General features: G+C 36.7%; 1 protein-coding gene across 1 annotated transcript in view; it reads left to right on the forward strand.

Annotated features, from left to right (window-relative positions):
* Positions 1-13,331, forward strand: part of LOC150103424 (dynein regulatory complex subunit 4-like) — a 199,200-nt gene that overhangs the window by 135,247 nt on the left and 50,622 nt on the right. The window contains exon 8 of the mRNA XM_090398147.1: positions 7,372-7,581. Within this exon, the coding sequence (XP_090254273.1) occupies positions 7,372-7,581 (210 nt within the window). The remainder of the gene's footprint in view (positions 1-7,371; positions 7,582-13,331) is intronic.

The raw sequence follows: 13,331 nt of genomic DNA on the forward strand, positions 1-13,331 counted from the left end.
CAACCCTTGCATAAACTACATATGATTTATAATTAATTAACTCTAATACAGGTTTTCAGCATAATTGCATTGATGAATTTCTTGATAATTTTTGTTGTCTTATAAATGTGTGCAATCAACTCTTACTATAGCAAACCCTGTTATATGAGGTAAGTTCCAAAAGTTTCTGGCCAAAAAATTCACGTCAATTTTAAAACATCATGCATGACAGATAGCACCATCTATGGGGAGGTTACTTTACCAGTTTCAACTCTCTACCTGTGTTATTCAGTTGGAGGCACTCATTTGACTAACATGTGACACACTAAGTGACTGTAATGTTAGGAATTGAGTACTGTGCTGTGATAAATTTTTTTGCCAAAGGAAGGGATTTCTCAAAGTGCTATCAAACAGCGATTGGATGGTGTTTATGGGGAGGTTTCTCCTTCATATTCCACTGTGAAGGAATGGTCTAAACAGTTTTGCCTAGGAAGAGAGAGCATCGAAGATGATCCTCGTGATGGTCTGCCTGTAGAAGTGAAGACTGAGGAAAATGTCTTTCTTGTTGAGGAGAAACTGCTCAATGACAGATGGCTGAAGCTCAAATAAATCTTAGCAAGGTTGAGGTTTTCCATAACAGCTGTCTTTTGCATCATTCACGAAAAGCTTCACATGATGAAGGTCACTGCAAGGTGGGTGCCCCGACTTCTCCCTTCAATTCAAAAGGAGCATTGTATGACCTGTTCCCACAGGTTTTTAGAGCTTTACCGAAGGAATCAGAAGTGCTGGAACCATTGTCACCAGGGATGAAACCATGCTCCTTTATTCTGATCCTTTTTCCTAGGAAATCCATGGAGTGGTGCAAACCAGGCAAAGCCCCCCCCCACTTGCAGATTCCTATACATTTTCACATTATGCGGTGCAAAACGCTGCTTGAATCTCATGAACCAACCAGAAGAAGCGCTGAATTCGTCGTCATAATCGAGTTTTGCTTTCTCCTTCATCATGTTGAAGAGACTTAGTGTCTTAGCGGTTATGGTCATATTGCTAAGGAGGTATGCGCTTTTGGTTCAGGTCCCTCTATCCATGATGCAAGTAGCTTTTCCATATCACCGATAGGCCTTTGTCGTTGCTTCGTTACTATCGTTGATTTAATGGGAGCAGATCCTTTCATGGCCTCTACAATTTTATCCTTATTTTTCAAAATGGTCATCACTGTAGAATGAGACCATCCGAAGTCATGTGCGATCACACTGACGAGCTTACCAGCTTCATATTGCTTTATAACTTGCAACTTCATTTCAAGATCAATTGCTCACCTCTTTTTCTGTGATTCTTCACTAGGTTTTTAGATTGTGTGTGTAGATGCCATGTTGCACAAAACATCGCAAAATATTTAACGATAAATACACAAATAACCTATTTCTCAAACACAAAATAACCAGAATAACTGTTGAAGACACGTGCCGACTGCCGAGGGAGGTTGCCGCTGAAAGCCCTGTTGCTACTCTGCGTGCTTTACCTCATGCTCACTTGCATCTTGCTCGAAAGTATAGCCGAAATGTTATTTATTCCCTTATGGGATCACGGACGTAACTCGAATGGACATAAGTCGAGGGATGACCGTATAAGTATTTGTGTTTTTCTTCAAGAAACAAAAATATCTGAAAAATTTCTTTATTTATGCAATAAATTTATTAATTCATCATTACATAAAGAAATCAGCCTTATACATGCACATGGAGGATATTCATACTGCCAACATCTATAGTTTACCAGCAACAAATTCGAGAATTACAACGATGTATTCGTATTCTGATGATGGTTTGCCATATACAAAACTTATGGAAGATCTAGGCACATCTACAGGGAAAAAAAAAGAGTAGACTTCTTTAAAAATTTATTTGTGCATTATATTCAGCTTAATCTGCACAGTTTGTCTTTTCTTTTTTATTTTGCATACATTTCTGTAGCAAGCAATTGCAGTTTCCCTCATTCAGTTCAACTTGCTAAACTCTCCATGTTCAGGTCTATTTTCTCAAACAGCTGAATTTGTTCTTCTTTTCCCCCTTCTTCTTCTGCAACTTTCCAAGCTTCTAGGCCTGTAGTCTTCATTTGAGATATCGTCTTTACAACTTTTACCAACTGCCTTCCATCTTCATATGCTTGGGAATCGAACAGTAAACTCAGTTGGTGAAAAGGGTGTCCTCATAAAAACAACAGGACATGAAAAAACGCATTTTACAGTTCTAGCATGCATGGCAGACGGAACCAAATTAAAGCCGACAGTGATATTTAAAAGGAAGAAAATTCCGAAGCATATGAAATTTCCCCCAGGTGTCATTGTTTGCGCCAATCAGAAAGGTTGGATGGATGAAGAAGGTGTACAATTGTGGCTGGATCAAGTATGGAACATACATCCAGGTAGCTTGTTACATCAACAAGGCATGTTAGTCTGGGATATGTTCCAGACACATTTAACGGAGGCAAGCAAAGAGAAAGCGCATGAGCTATGTACAGACCTAGCAGTCATACTGGGTGGTCTAACTTCCGTTTTGCAGCCACTTGATGTCAGCTTGAATAAGCCATTTAAAGATCACTTACGTGAAAAATGGAGAGAATGGATGTCATCTGGTTTGGTGAAGATGACAAAGGGTGGGAATTTTCAGAAGCCTGAGATCGCTCTAGTCACCAGCTCGGTTAAACAAGCATGGGATTCGATACCATCTGAAATGATTCAACACTCATTTCTTAAATGTGGAATAAGTAATTCAATAGTTGGATCCGAAGATGACATCATATACGTAAGCGAGGATGATGCACAACAAAATGGAGAGCATGATGACAATGATGACAGCTGCTACACTGATGATGCAATGCCTACAGATGAATTTATAAATGAAATGTTTGATGACTCAGAAGATGAAGAATTTAAAGGATTCTGAAATTTTGTTTTAAAATAAATATTTCTTTCGTTAATTTGTATTGTATTATTTATAATGTTATGGAACAAGATTAACAGATCACATTATACGTGACATTTTAGGGCTAGTTTTCAAACAAAATTTCAAGTTCGCATTATACGCGATAATATATGGTAGTAATAATGTACATTTCATATCCAAGATAATTGAAAGTATTTATCTGTTCTATTATTTCATTATTAATTACTGTTTTACTTCTAACTGGAGTTTGTCCACAAAATGCTTTGTTTTAGTTTTATTTATGGATATTTTCATTCCAAACTGTTCTAGTATAATGTTTAAATTATATATTGCTCTTTGTGAATTGTCTTCCTTATCTGATATTATTACCTGATCATCTGCAAATAATAGCATATTTATTTTGTTATTCTGAGAAATTTTCATATCTGAATTGTTTAAGGTGTTCCACTGTATTAATATTTCATTAATATAAATATTAAAAAGTGTTGGAGACAGAGGGCATCCCTGTTTTACTCCTTGGTTTATAGATTGTTTTTCAGACATTTTTTCATTTATTTTTATTTCATTATCTTTGTATGTATTCAATATTGCATATAGTAAAATAGTAGATATATTTATTCTTTGTAATATATCAAACAGAATGTATCTTTTTACTTTGTCAAATGCTGTTGTTTCATAATCTATAAGCAAAAGATGAGTTTATAAATTAAATTCTGTTCTATTTTCTATAAGCAGCTTTAAACAAAAACCTGCATCCATTGTAGAGCCATTTTAACATTCTAATAATATTTTTTCATTGTATATTTTCAATTTTTCATTAAGTATTTCTGCTATATATTTTGTAGCATGCATTCAGTAAACTAATACCTCTGTAATTAGCAGGTTTTGTTTTATCCTCTTTTTAAATACAGGTATTGTTATACCTGCATTCCATTCTATTGGTATTTGTCCATTTGTATATAGTTTATTTAAAAATTTTAATAATCTGATAAAATTTTTTTCCAGCAAATTTAGAGTTCGGAGTTTATTCCATCTTTTTTTATACCATTTTTTTTTATTTTACTTAGGTTCATTTACAACATTTTATAAGTTTTTGGTGTATTTTTTTATGTTAGCATTATTATTATTATTACATGATACCTCCAAGGAGTCTAAAGACTCATCAAGGGAGGGCACCTACTTCACATCTCTCTGTTTCCACCACTCAATCCCCAACTACAGGAACCACAACTACCATCATCATCTACACCAATGCCATCTACTGGCCACCACCACTAGTATTTTCACAGACAATCACAAAGATCATAAGAAACAGATGGAGAATATACTTTGAGGGACTTTTCAATGAGGAAAAATGCAAGGACTCACAGAGAAGATGGACAGCCTTCTGAGGGGATGGTGCAGAACATCAGTAGAGTGGAAGTAAAGGAGACCATGAAGAGGATGAAGAATGGAAAATCGGTGGGCCCAGACAGAATTCCAGTGGGGGCATGGAAGGCTCTGGGAAGAGAGAATTGACCTGCTGTGGGACCTGTTCATGAAAGTTTGCCAACAGAAAAATATACCCGAGGAATGGAGGAACAGTAGTCTTGTCCTCTTGTCCTCATCTACAAGGGTAAAGGGGATGCACAAGACTGTAAGAATTACAGTCTTTACCCTGTGGGACATCAAGAATTACAGTCTTGATGTCCCACACAATGAAAATCCTAGAAAGGGTTCTTGATGGAAGATTGAGGAAGGAGGTGGAGATTACAAAGGAGCAATTTGGCTTCGTGCCTGGTCGATTGGCCACAGATGCTATCTTTGGGGTACAACAGATGATGAAAAAGTTTTGAGAGAAGCAGGGAGCTACATCTGGTATTTATTGATCTGGAGAAAGCGTATGATAGAATGCCAAGGCAAGAAGTCTTGAGGTGTCTGAGGGAGAAGATCCCGGAGAAATATGTCAGGTTGGTGCAGGAGATGTACAGAAATGTGAAGACAAGTGTTCGAACCTGCCTGGGAGTGACAGAAAGTTTTCCAGTGAGTTGGCTTGCATCAAGGGTCTGCATTAAGTCCGTTCCTGTTAATATTGTGATGGAGGTGGTGAGAGAAGACGTGCCTTGGACTATGTTATATGCAGATGACATCGTGCCGTGTGCAGAATCAAGAGAAGAAGTGGCTGCCAAACTGGAAAGTTGGAGGAAAGTACTGGAAGAGAGAGATATGAGACTGAGCAGAAGTAAGACCGAGTATATGTGGTGCAAAGCAGATGGCAGCCAGGAGACAGATCTGGAGCTGGAAGGAAATGTCATCAGGAAGGTCAGTGACATTAGATACTTCGGCTCAACAATGAAAGAGGATGGTGAGGCTGAGAAGGAAGTGGGATGCAGGATGGAGGAACTGAAGAGAGATGGCTGGAGTGCTATGTGATAAGAGGGTGCCGATCAATCTAAAAGGCAAAATATACAGGACAGTAGTGAGACCAGCTATAACGTATGCTTTGGGAACTGTAGCCCTGAGGAAAAATAACATCAGCAGGATGGAGGTAGCGGAGATGAGAATGTTTAGATGGATGTGCGGTGTGACTAGAAAGGTTCATTTGAGAAATGACTATGTAAGGGGGAACGGTGAAAGTTACGAACTCGAGGGCAAAGATACAGGAGGCAATTTTTTGTGGTGGGGCTGCCACCTTAGGGCAACTAAGCTTGCCTTTTTCCTCTGGGGGAAAGGAGCAAGAAGTAAGAGAGAGTAGAGGAAAGAAGAGTAGAAGGCCAGTCTACACATATAATATACCATGTATATTGCTGGAAGTAAGGTCAGGTCTAGCTCGGGTATCTCGGGTTTGCCATGCCCATACTCACCATTGTGAGCCCTGAGGTTTGATATGATAATGTATATATGTACAGTTTTCAAGTGTGAGAAAGAATATCGTCAGAATAATTTTTCAAAGTTACACTTTTGTTTTTATTGATATGTTAGTCTATGGTCTTTTTTTTGTGTCAAATCTGTTGTCATAGATTTGACACATAAAAAAAAAAAAAAAACACAAGTCACGTTTTGTAACTGAAGTGGAAATCTAGTCTTTTAAGCAGAACAAGATGAGAGTTACGTTTTTTAAAAAAGATATGCAAGTTTCATTGTATTTTGACATGAAAACCTAAATATGCTGAATTTCATGTTTCTTACTTAGATATTGTTTAAATAACCAGTTTGTTGGGGGGGGGGGTTTCCCTTCTGGTAAATTGGTTTGCAATTTGAACTTTTGTTAGTTTGTAAAATAAAAGAAAGAGGATATGAAATTTATCTTGCGTATAGAGAAAATTTATTCAACCTCAATAAGGCTTGGCTTCAGCAGTCACTGCTCTTTATTCTCCCATCTCTCCCTCAAAGTGCAGTCTGAGTGAGTGGGCATCATATTATTCGTTAGATACCTAGAATCTTCCTTTGGATTCCAAGTATCCATTGAAGTGTTTCCATTTGATTTTCCATCTTGACCAAAATTCAGCTTCGTTTTAAAAGTTGGATTTTGAAATAGCAAGAAATTACTTTATTTCAATATTGGCACATTATTTAATATTATTTAAATATAATAATATGAAATTTATTAAAAATTGATAGATAATGAAATGATAATGAAACTCTGCTTTTCAAAAAATGCACCAAATAATTCCAATATCATGAAGAAGGGCCAGTATTACAGCTGTCGTTACTTTGAACTATATTTCATTAAATTTTCTTCCTTAATTCCTAAGCGTGTTTGTTTATATAAATTGGAAAAAAAACATGGTTGTAAAAGCTTTACTGGTTATTATTGTTGTGTTTCTTTAAATTTATTGTAATCAGAAAAGTACTTCCATTTTTAAGTTAAGGGATATTACATCCCATATCATTTCTTAGCCGAATAAGAAACTCAAAAGAGTTGAAGCCTTTGGCTCTTCATATATCTAATAATTTATTACGACACCACTTGGCAATTCTCATAGAAGGGATGTAAGTTCTGTACGCTACAAACTTGGTATTAATTAGGTCTACCTACTCACTGATGAGACCTCAATAAAGGTTGAAACCGGTCTGGGTAGTGACCTCCTCTCATAATGTAGAACAGTAATACAGCTCCTAGGAGCTAAGTTCACATTATGGGTAAATATCAAGAATAGTGATGGGATCTTGCTCCACCTTTGCTATGAGTTGCCTCAGCTTGCACTACCTTAAGGGTCAGTTGCTGCTATCCAGGTATTTGCTTACGCTTGGAATCACTGAACTTTATATAATTTCTATATTCGGCATGAAACTCTTTTGAGTTTCTTATTCGGCTAAGAAATGATATGGGATGTAATATCCCTTAACTTAAACATGTCATATGTCGCCGAATTGAAGTCTTTGGCTCTTCGTATATCTAATAGTACTTCCATTTGTTTGTAAAATAGTTTACATTTTCCATCATACTGAATTTCATAATTTTTAGATAGAAGAGGAGCGAAATCTGTTGTACAGTAAATTTATCTTGGCTATTCAAGAAATACAGCAGAAAATAAGTTTCAAAAATCTTCTTCTTGAAAAGAGAACTGCTTCTTTGAAAGAAATGCTTGAAAAAAAAGAAGGGGAATTACATCAAGCTTTATCATCATCTAAAGTGCAGCCTTCAATTTTGTCAACAATGACAAAAAGACTAGAAGTGAGTTTACATTTGTCTTTATAGATATATGTTTGCTTTTCATAAATTAAAAAAAAATACTGAAATAGTATTAATAATGATTTATATATATATATGATAAACAATTTCTGGTGTTACTTGTGGTATACAACACACTACATAAGTTCTTTTTGAAATATAAAAATCAGATACCTTTAAATTATATTCTGGCTATATCCGTTATACCTGACACCTGGCTGGTTGCTAAATAATATTAATATCTTGCTATGTATCAGCTAAAAAGTATACGAGGTGTGGCTATTAAATAACGATACTGGTTGTTTTGGTTAAATAACGAACCGAAAAACGTGGTTTATTATTACAATTGTACAACTTAATTGTTATCCCCCTTCAATCTACTCCCTTCCTCTATCTATACACCATAGCATACAAATTTTTCATTGTTGGAAGCAGTTCTGCAAATCATCAGGTATTATCTGTTTCAGTAGTGCTGCCGTTTTCTCCTTTACCTCATCCACTGACTGAAAATGGGTGCCCTTCAATGCAGATTTCAACTTTGGAAAAAGATAAATGTCACATGGAGCTAAGTCCAGAAACAGAAACAAAGTGACAATTGATGAACTGGAAAACTCCCACATCACTGAGAATGAAAAAGCAAGAATGAGCAAGTCAAAACTGAAGGCAATTCTTATCAATTTTTTTTTTTTATATCAGTGGTGTGATAATGGTTGAATTGGTACCAGCAGGTCAGGCGGTTAACCAACATTATTACCTTGAGGTTCTGGCCAAGCTGAGAGAATGAGTGAGGAAGAAGAGACCCGATCTGTGGAAGAACAATGCTTGGATTCTCCATCAGGACAATGCTCCAGCCCACAGTGCGTAAAGCAGTATCTGGCTGATTAGAAGATCCCAGTGTTGGACCATCCACCTTACTCACCAGACTCAGCTCCATGCGACTTTTATCTTTTTCCAAAGTTGAAATCTGCATTGAAGGGCACCCATTTTCGGTCAGTGGTTGGGGTAAAGAAGAAAACGGCACCACTACTGAAGTAGATAACACCTGATAATTTTCAGAACTGCTTCCAACAATGGAAAATTCTTATGCAACGGTGTATAGATAGAGAAGGAGAATATGTTTGAAGGGGGATAACAATTAAGTTGTACAATTGTAATAATAAACCACATTTTTGCAACCAGTCTCGTTATTTACTAGCCACACCTGGTACTTGCATTGGGTGCTCATTATTTTTATCATTCTTACGAGTGATTTCCTACTTAAATTTTACCAAGTGAAACTGTAGCAGCAATTCTCAAAAGGATTAATATCATGGAGAAACTCATAAGTACTCTTTAAGTGTTTTTTTTTTATCATTATTAATGCCATGTGAACTAGAAACATGAACTTCTTGTGAACTACAACCAGCATTTCTTCTGCCCACTGTGCCTCCCTTCAGGAAACAGTTCCTGAATTTAGAAAAATGCATTGAAAGCTTTTAGCCTTGCTGCTATTAACCAAACCTTTTACTGCAAAAATCAAATTAATTGAAGCCAAGCTAGAACAGATGCACAATCAGTTCATCTCAAACAGATGATCGAGTATTTGAAAGAAGTGTTAAGGTTGTCAAATTATTGGCAAGAATCCTGAAGTAGATGATTGTGGGAGACCTACAATCCTAACATGTGATCTGTTTAAAACAGAAGTTATTTGTTTAAGTTAAGGGATATTACATCCCATGATGTTTCATAGCCGAATAAGAAACTCAAAGAGTTTCATGGGGGTGCTTAAGGGTCAAAGCTGTATAACTGAGAGGAGACCTCCACATAGCCTTTAAAGGAATGCGGAGAACAGACCAGGGTTTCTGACCTAATGTCCAATCCTCACCTTCTCGTGGTGCACCCTGTTGGGAATCTACTTGGATACTGAACGAACGAGGATGGGCTGGCAATTTGGGATTTAGCCAACCAAATTGTATTCTTGTTGGTTAAACCAAAATAAAAAATGATGGTACGACATGACAAAATTTCATGCCGGCTGGGGCATCGTCCGGTTAAACAAGGTCCCCGTTGTTTTCGCCAGGGAACCAGGGTGAACAGCGAAACGTCAGCTACTGGAAAAAATCTGAAAATAAACCCCCAACTCGACATCACCAGAGTTAAAGATTGGTACTATCAACATAAGAAGCCTGAATGGCAAAGAAATGTAGCTAGCTGAGGAATTAGATAAGTACCAGATCGACATAATAGGGGTGACTGAAACAAAAAAGACAAAAACTGGTGAGATCTTTCTGAGCAATAAATACAAAATGTTATATTCAGGCAATGACAATCGAGGAAAAGAACGAGTAGCCATAGTATTCAACACAAAATACGAGGCTAATCTTCTTGAATGGCAGTCAGTCTCAAGTAGAGTATTGTGGGCAAATATCAGAATGGGGAACTTGACAATGAGACTTATTTGTGCCTATGGTCCCACTGAAGGTTCTACTAAGGTAGAAGTGGAGGAATTTCGTGAGGCTTTAGAAAAAGCAACTGACACAATGAAAAAGGTAAAGTTGGTCCTTGTTGGGGATCTGAATAGCAGAGCAGGAAATGATTGTGAGACATACAAAAATATTTTGGGAAAATTTGGAGAAAAGAGCAAAGCTAATAATAATGGCAAATATCTGTCGGATTTCTGCTCAGAACAAGGACTGGTTATTACTAACACCATGTTCCAACATAAAAATGTGCACAAATTCACATGGAGAGAAGAGGCTAGGAATAAGAAAAGTCTCATTCACTATGTTATTGTTGATAGTGATGTTTTCTTCCTGGTGCAGGACACCAGTGTACAAAGGATTTGAAATTGGAAGTGATCACTATTTAGTCTTGAGCAGGATAAAATTGAATTTTATATTGAAAAGAATAACATGTAAGAAAGTTTTAAAGCAAATAAAAGTTGAGCAGCTCTCAGATGTGAACTGTAGACTAAAATACACAAAGATTATTGAAGAAAAAATGAACAAGTTTAAGAACAGGAATCAAACATTGGAGATTCAGTGGCAAACTCTGAAGAAAACATTGATTGATTCTGCCAGAGAGGCATGTGGTGAGGTTGTCTGCAAGGATAAAATCAGAACTCCCTGATGGACACAGGAAATTAAAGAGGCAGTGAAGGAAAAGAAGAAAGCATATCAAAATTTGCTGACAAATAAGTCAGCTTGTGCTCTTAGAGAATACAGAGACAAATGCAAGAATGCTAAACACCATGTAAAACTAGCTAAACAAAAGTCATTGGAGGACTTTGGCAAGAATATAGAAAATAAATATCAAGAAGGTGGGAAAATATTCTGGAGGTTGTTGAAGAAGCTTAGAAATGGAGGAAAGAGTGCTGTGAAAGGAGTTAGAGATGATAAAGGTGACATGAAAATGGGAGAAAAAGATATCCTTGAAGTATGGAGTAATTACTTTGAAAAACTGCTAAATGAAACAAGCAGTGATGACAGCACAGTGATAAAAAACACTGACCAGGCATGCAGTCAGGAATACATATCCATACTTGAAGTAGAAAAAGCCATTAAAGGCGTGAAATGTGGAAAGGCAGCAGGAGTAGATGATATTCGACCAGAAATGCTGAAGTATGGTGGTATAAGAGTCTTACAGTGGCTGCACTGAATAGTTCAGAAAGCTTGGACAGAGGGACGAATTCCCGATGATTGGAGTAGAGCTCTCATAGTACCCATATATAAAAAGGGAAATAAAACTGCATGTGAGAATTACAGAGGTATTTCCCTACTGAGTGTTCCTGGCAAGATCTATGCAAGTATACTCGAGAAACGGTTGAGAAGAATTGTGGAAGAAAAGCTTGGTGAAGAACAAGCTGGATTCAGGCCAAATAGAGGCTGTCAGGATCAAATCTTCACTTTACGACAAATAGTCGAGAAAGCATGGGAACATAACAGAGATCTGTATTTAAGTTTTGTCGATTTGGAAAAGGCATATGACAAGGTGCCAAGAGAGAAGCTATTCAATACGCTACAGTTATATGGTGTCAATGGGGCATTATATCAAGCAATACTTAGTCTTTATTTGAGTTGTAAGTCAGCAGTTAGAATTGAAGGAATTACAGGAACATGGTTTAATGTTAAATCCGGTGTGAGACAAGGATGTACATTATCCCCTCTGTTATTCATTATCTATATGGATCACATTATGAAGGAAAGTGGTATTAAACATGATATCAAAATTGGAGATGTTAATGTCAGCTCTTTGCTTTATGCAGATGATGTTATACTTCTAAATAAATCTGCTACAAGTCTGCAAGATTCTCTGACTAAATTGAATAGCTGTTGTAATAGATATAGTCAATATCTATTACAACAATATCTATTACATATTACAATATGTATTACATAGATATAATAGATGAAGGTCAGCAATAAAAAGACAAAGACAATGAAAATAGGCAGAATCATTGAAAATGTCAACTGTGTTGTGAATGGAGAAACTGTGGAACAAGTAAAACATTTCAGCTACTTAGGCACGATTTTTACTGACGATGGTAAATTAAATATAGAAATAGACAACAGAATCAGCAAAGCTGGTATGGTGGGAAGTCAATTGAATAAATTCATATGGAATAAGAGAGAAATTAGTCGGAACACTAAATTAGCTGTATACAAGACAGTGTTCAAACAAGTTTTAACTTATGGATCTGAGAGCTGGGTCAGAAGTAAAACACTTGACCAAAGACTAGAGACCACAGATATAAGAGTCCTGAGAAAGATTATAGGCGTGAACAGATGGCATCAATGGCAATATCATATTAAAAATGAGGATATTAGGAAAGAACTTGACATTGTCAACATCCAGGAATGCATTAGCAGAGCTAATCTCAGGTGGTATGGTCACTTAAACAGAATGGGCGAAAAAAGATTAGCAAAACAAATGTTTCTCTGCCAGGTTGGCAGCAAAACGACCCAGAGGAAGAATTGCCAAGAAGATATAGGTGGATTGATACGGTACAAAGTGCCTTAGACAATAGAAATATAAGAGCTGATAATGTTGGAGTCTTGATGAGTAACAGATTGATAAATTGTAGATAGGAAGTTAGTAAAGATGTAATTTTTTTCATGTAGTACTATCTTATCCTGTACACCTCTTGAGGGTACATGGCAGGAATTTGATGATGATGATGAAAGAGTTTCATGCCGAATATAGTAAATATATAAAGTTTGTCAAGTCCAAGCGTAAGCAAATACCTGGATAGTGTTACAACTGACCCTTTAGGGAGTGCAACACTGAGGCAACTCATGGTTAGGGTGGAGCAAGCTCCGATCACTATTCTTGATATTAATAATAATAATTTCTGAGTTCAACAAATCTTCATCATCGGCCTGTAGAGTAAGATAGGCTGAGAGTCAGCAGATAGTAGGAGAGAAAATATAGATAGAATGCATAGTAGTAGAGTAGGTTAAAGAGGCCTCAGTTTTCCCCATAATGAAACCCAGCTCCTAGGAGCTGTATTACTGTTCTACATTATGAGTGAGAGAAGGTCACTACCCAGACCGGTTTCAACCTTTATTGAGGTCTCATCAGTGAGTAGGTAGACCTAGAAATACCAAGTTTATAGCAAACAGAACTTACATATGCCCTACTATGAGAATTGCCAAGAAGGTGTCCTAATAAATTATTAATTATATGAAGAACCAAAGGCTTCAATTCGGCGACATAAACTTATTTAAGTAACTTATTTAATAACTTAAATAAGTTTATGTCGCCGAATTGAAGCC

Source organism: Typopeltis vanoorti, chromosome 9 (assembly GCF_054136105.1).
Source record: "Typopeltis vanoorti isolate ZY-2024b chromosome 9, IOZ_Tvanoo_1.0, whole genome shotgun sequence".
Taxonomy (NCBI): Eukaryota; Metazoa; Arthropoda; class Arachnida; order Uropygi; family Thelyphonidae; genus Typopeltis; species Typopeltis vanoorti.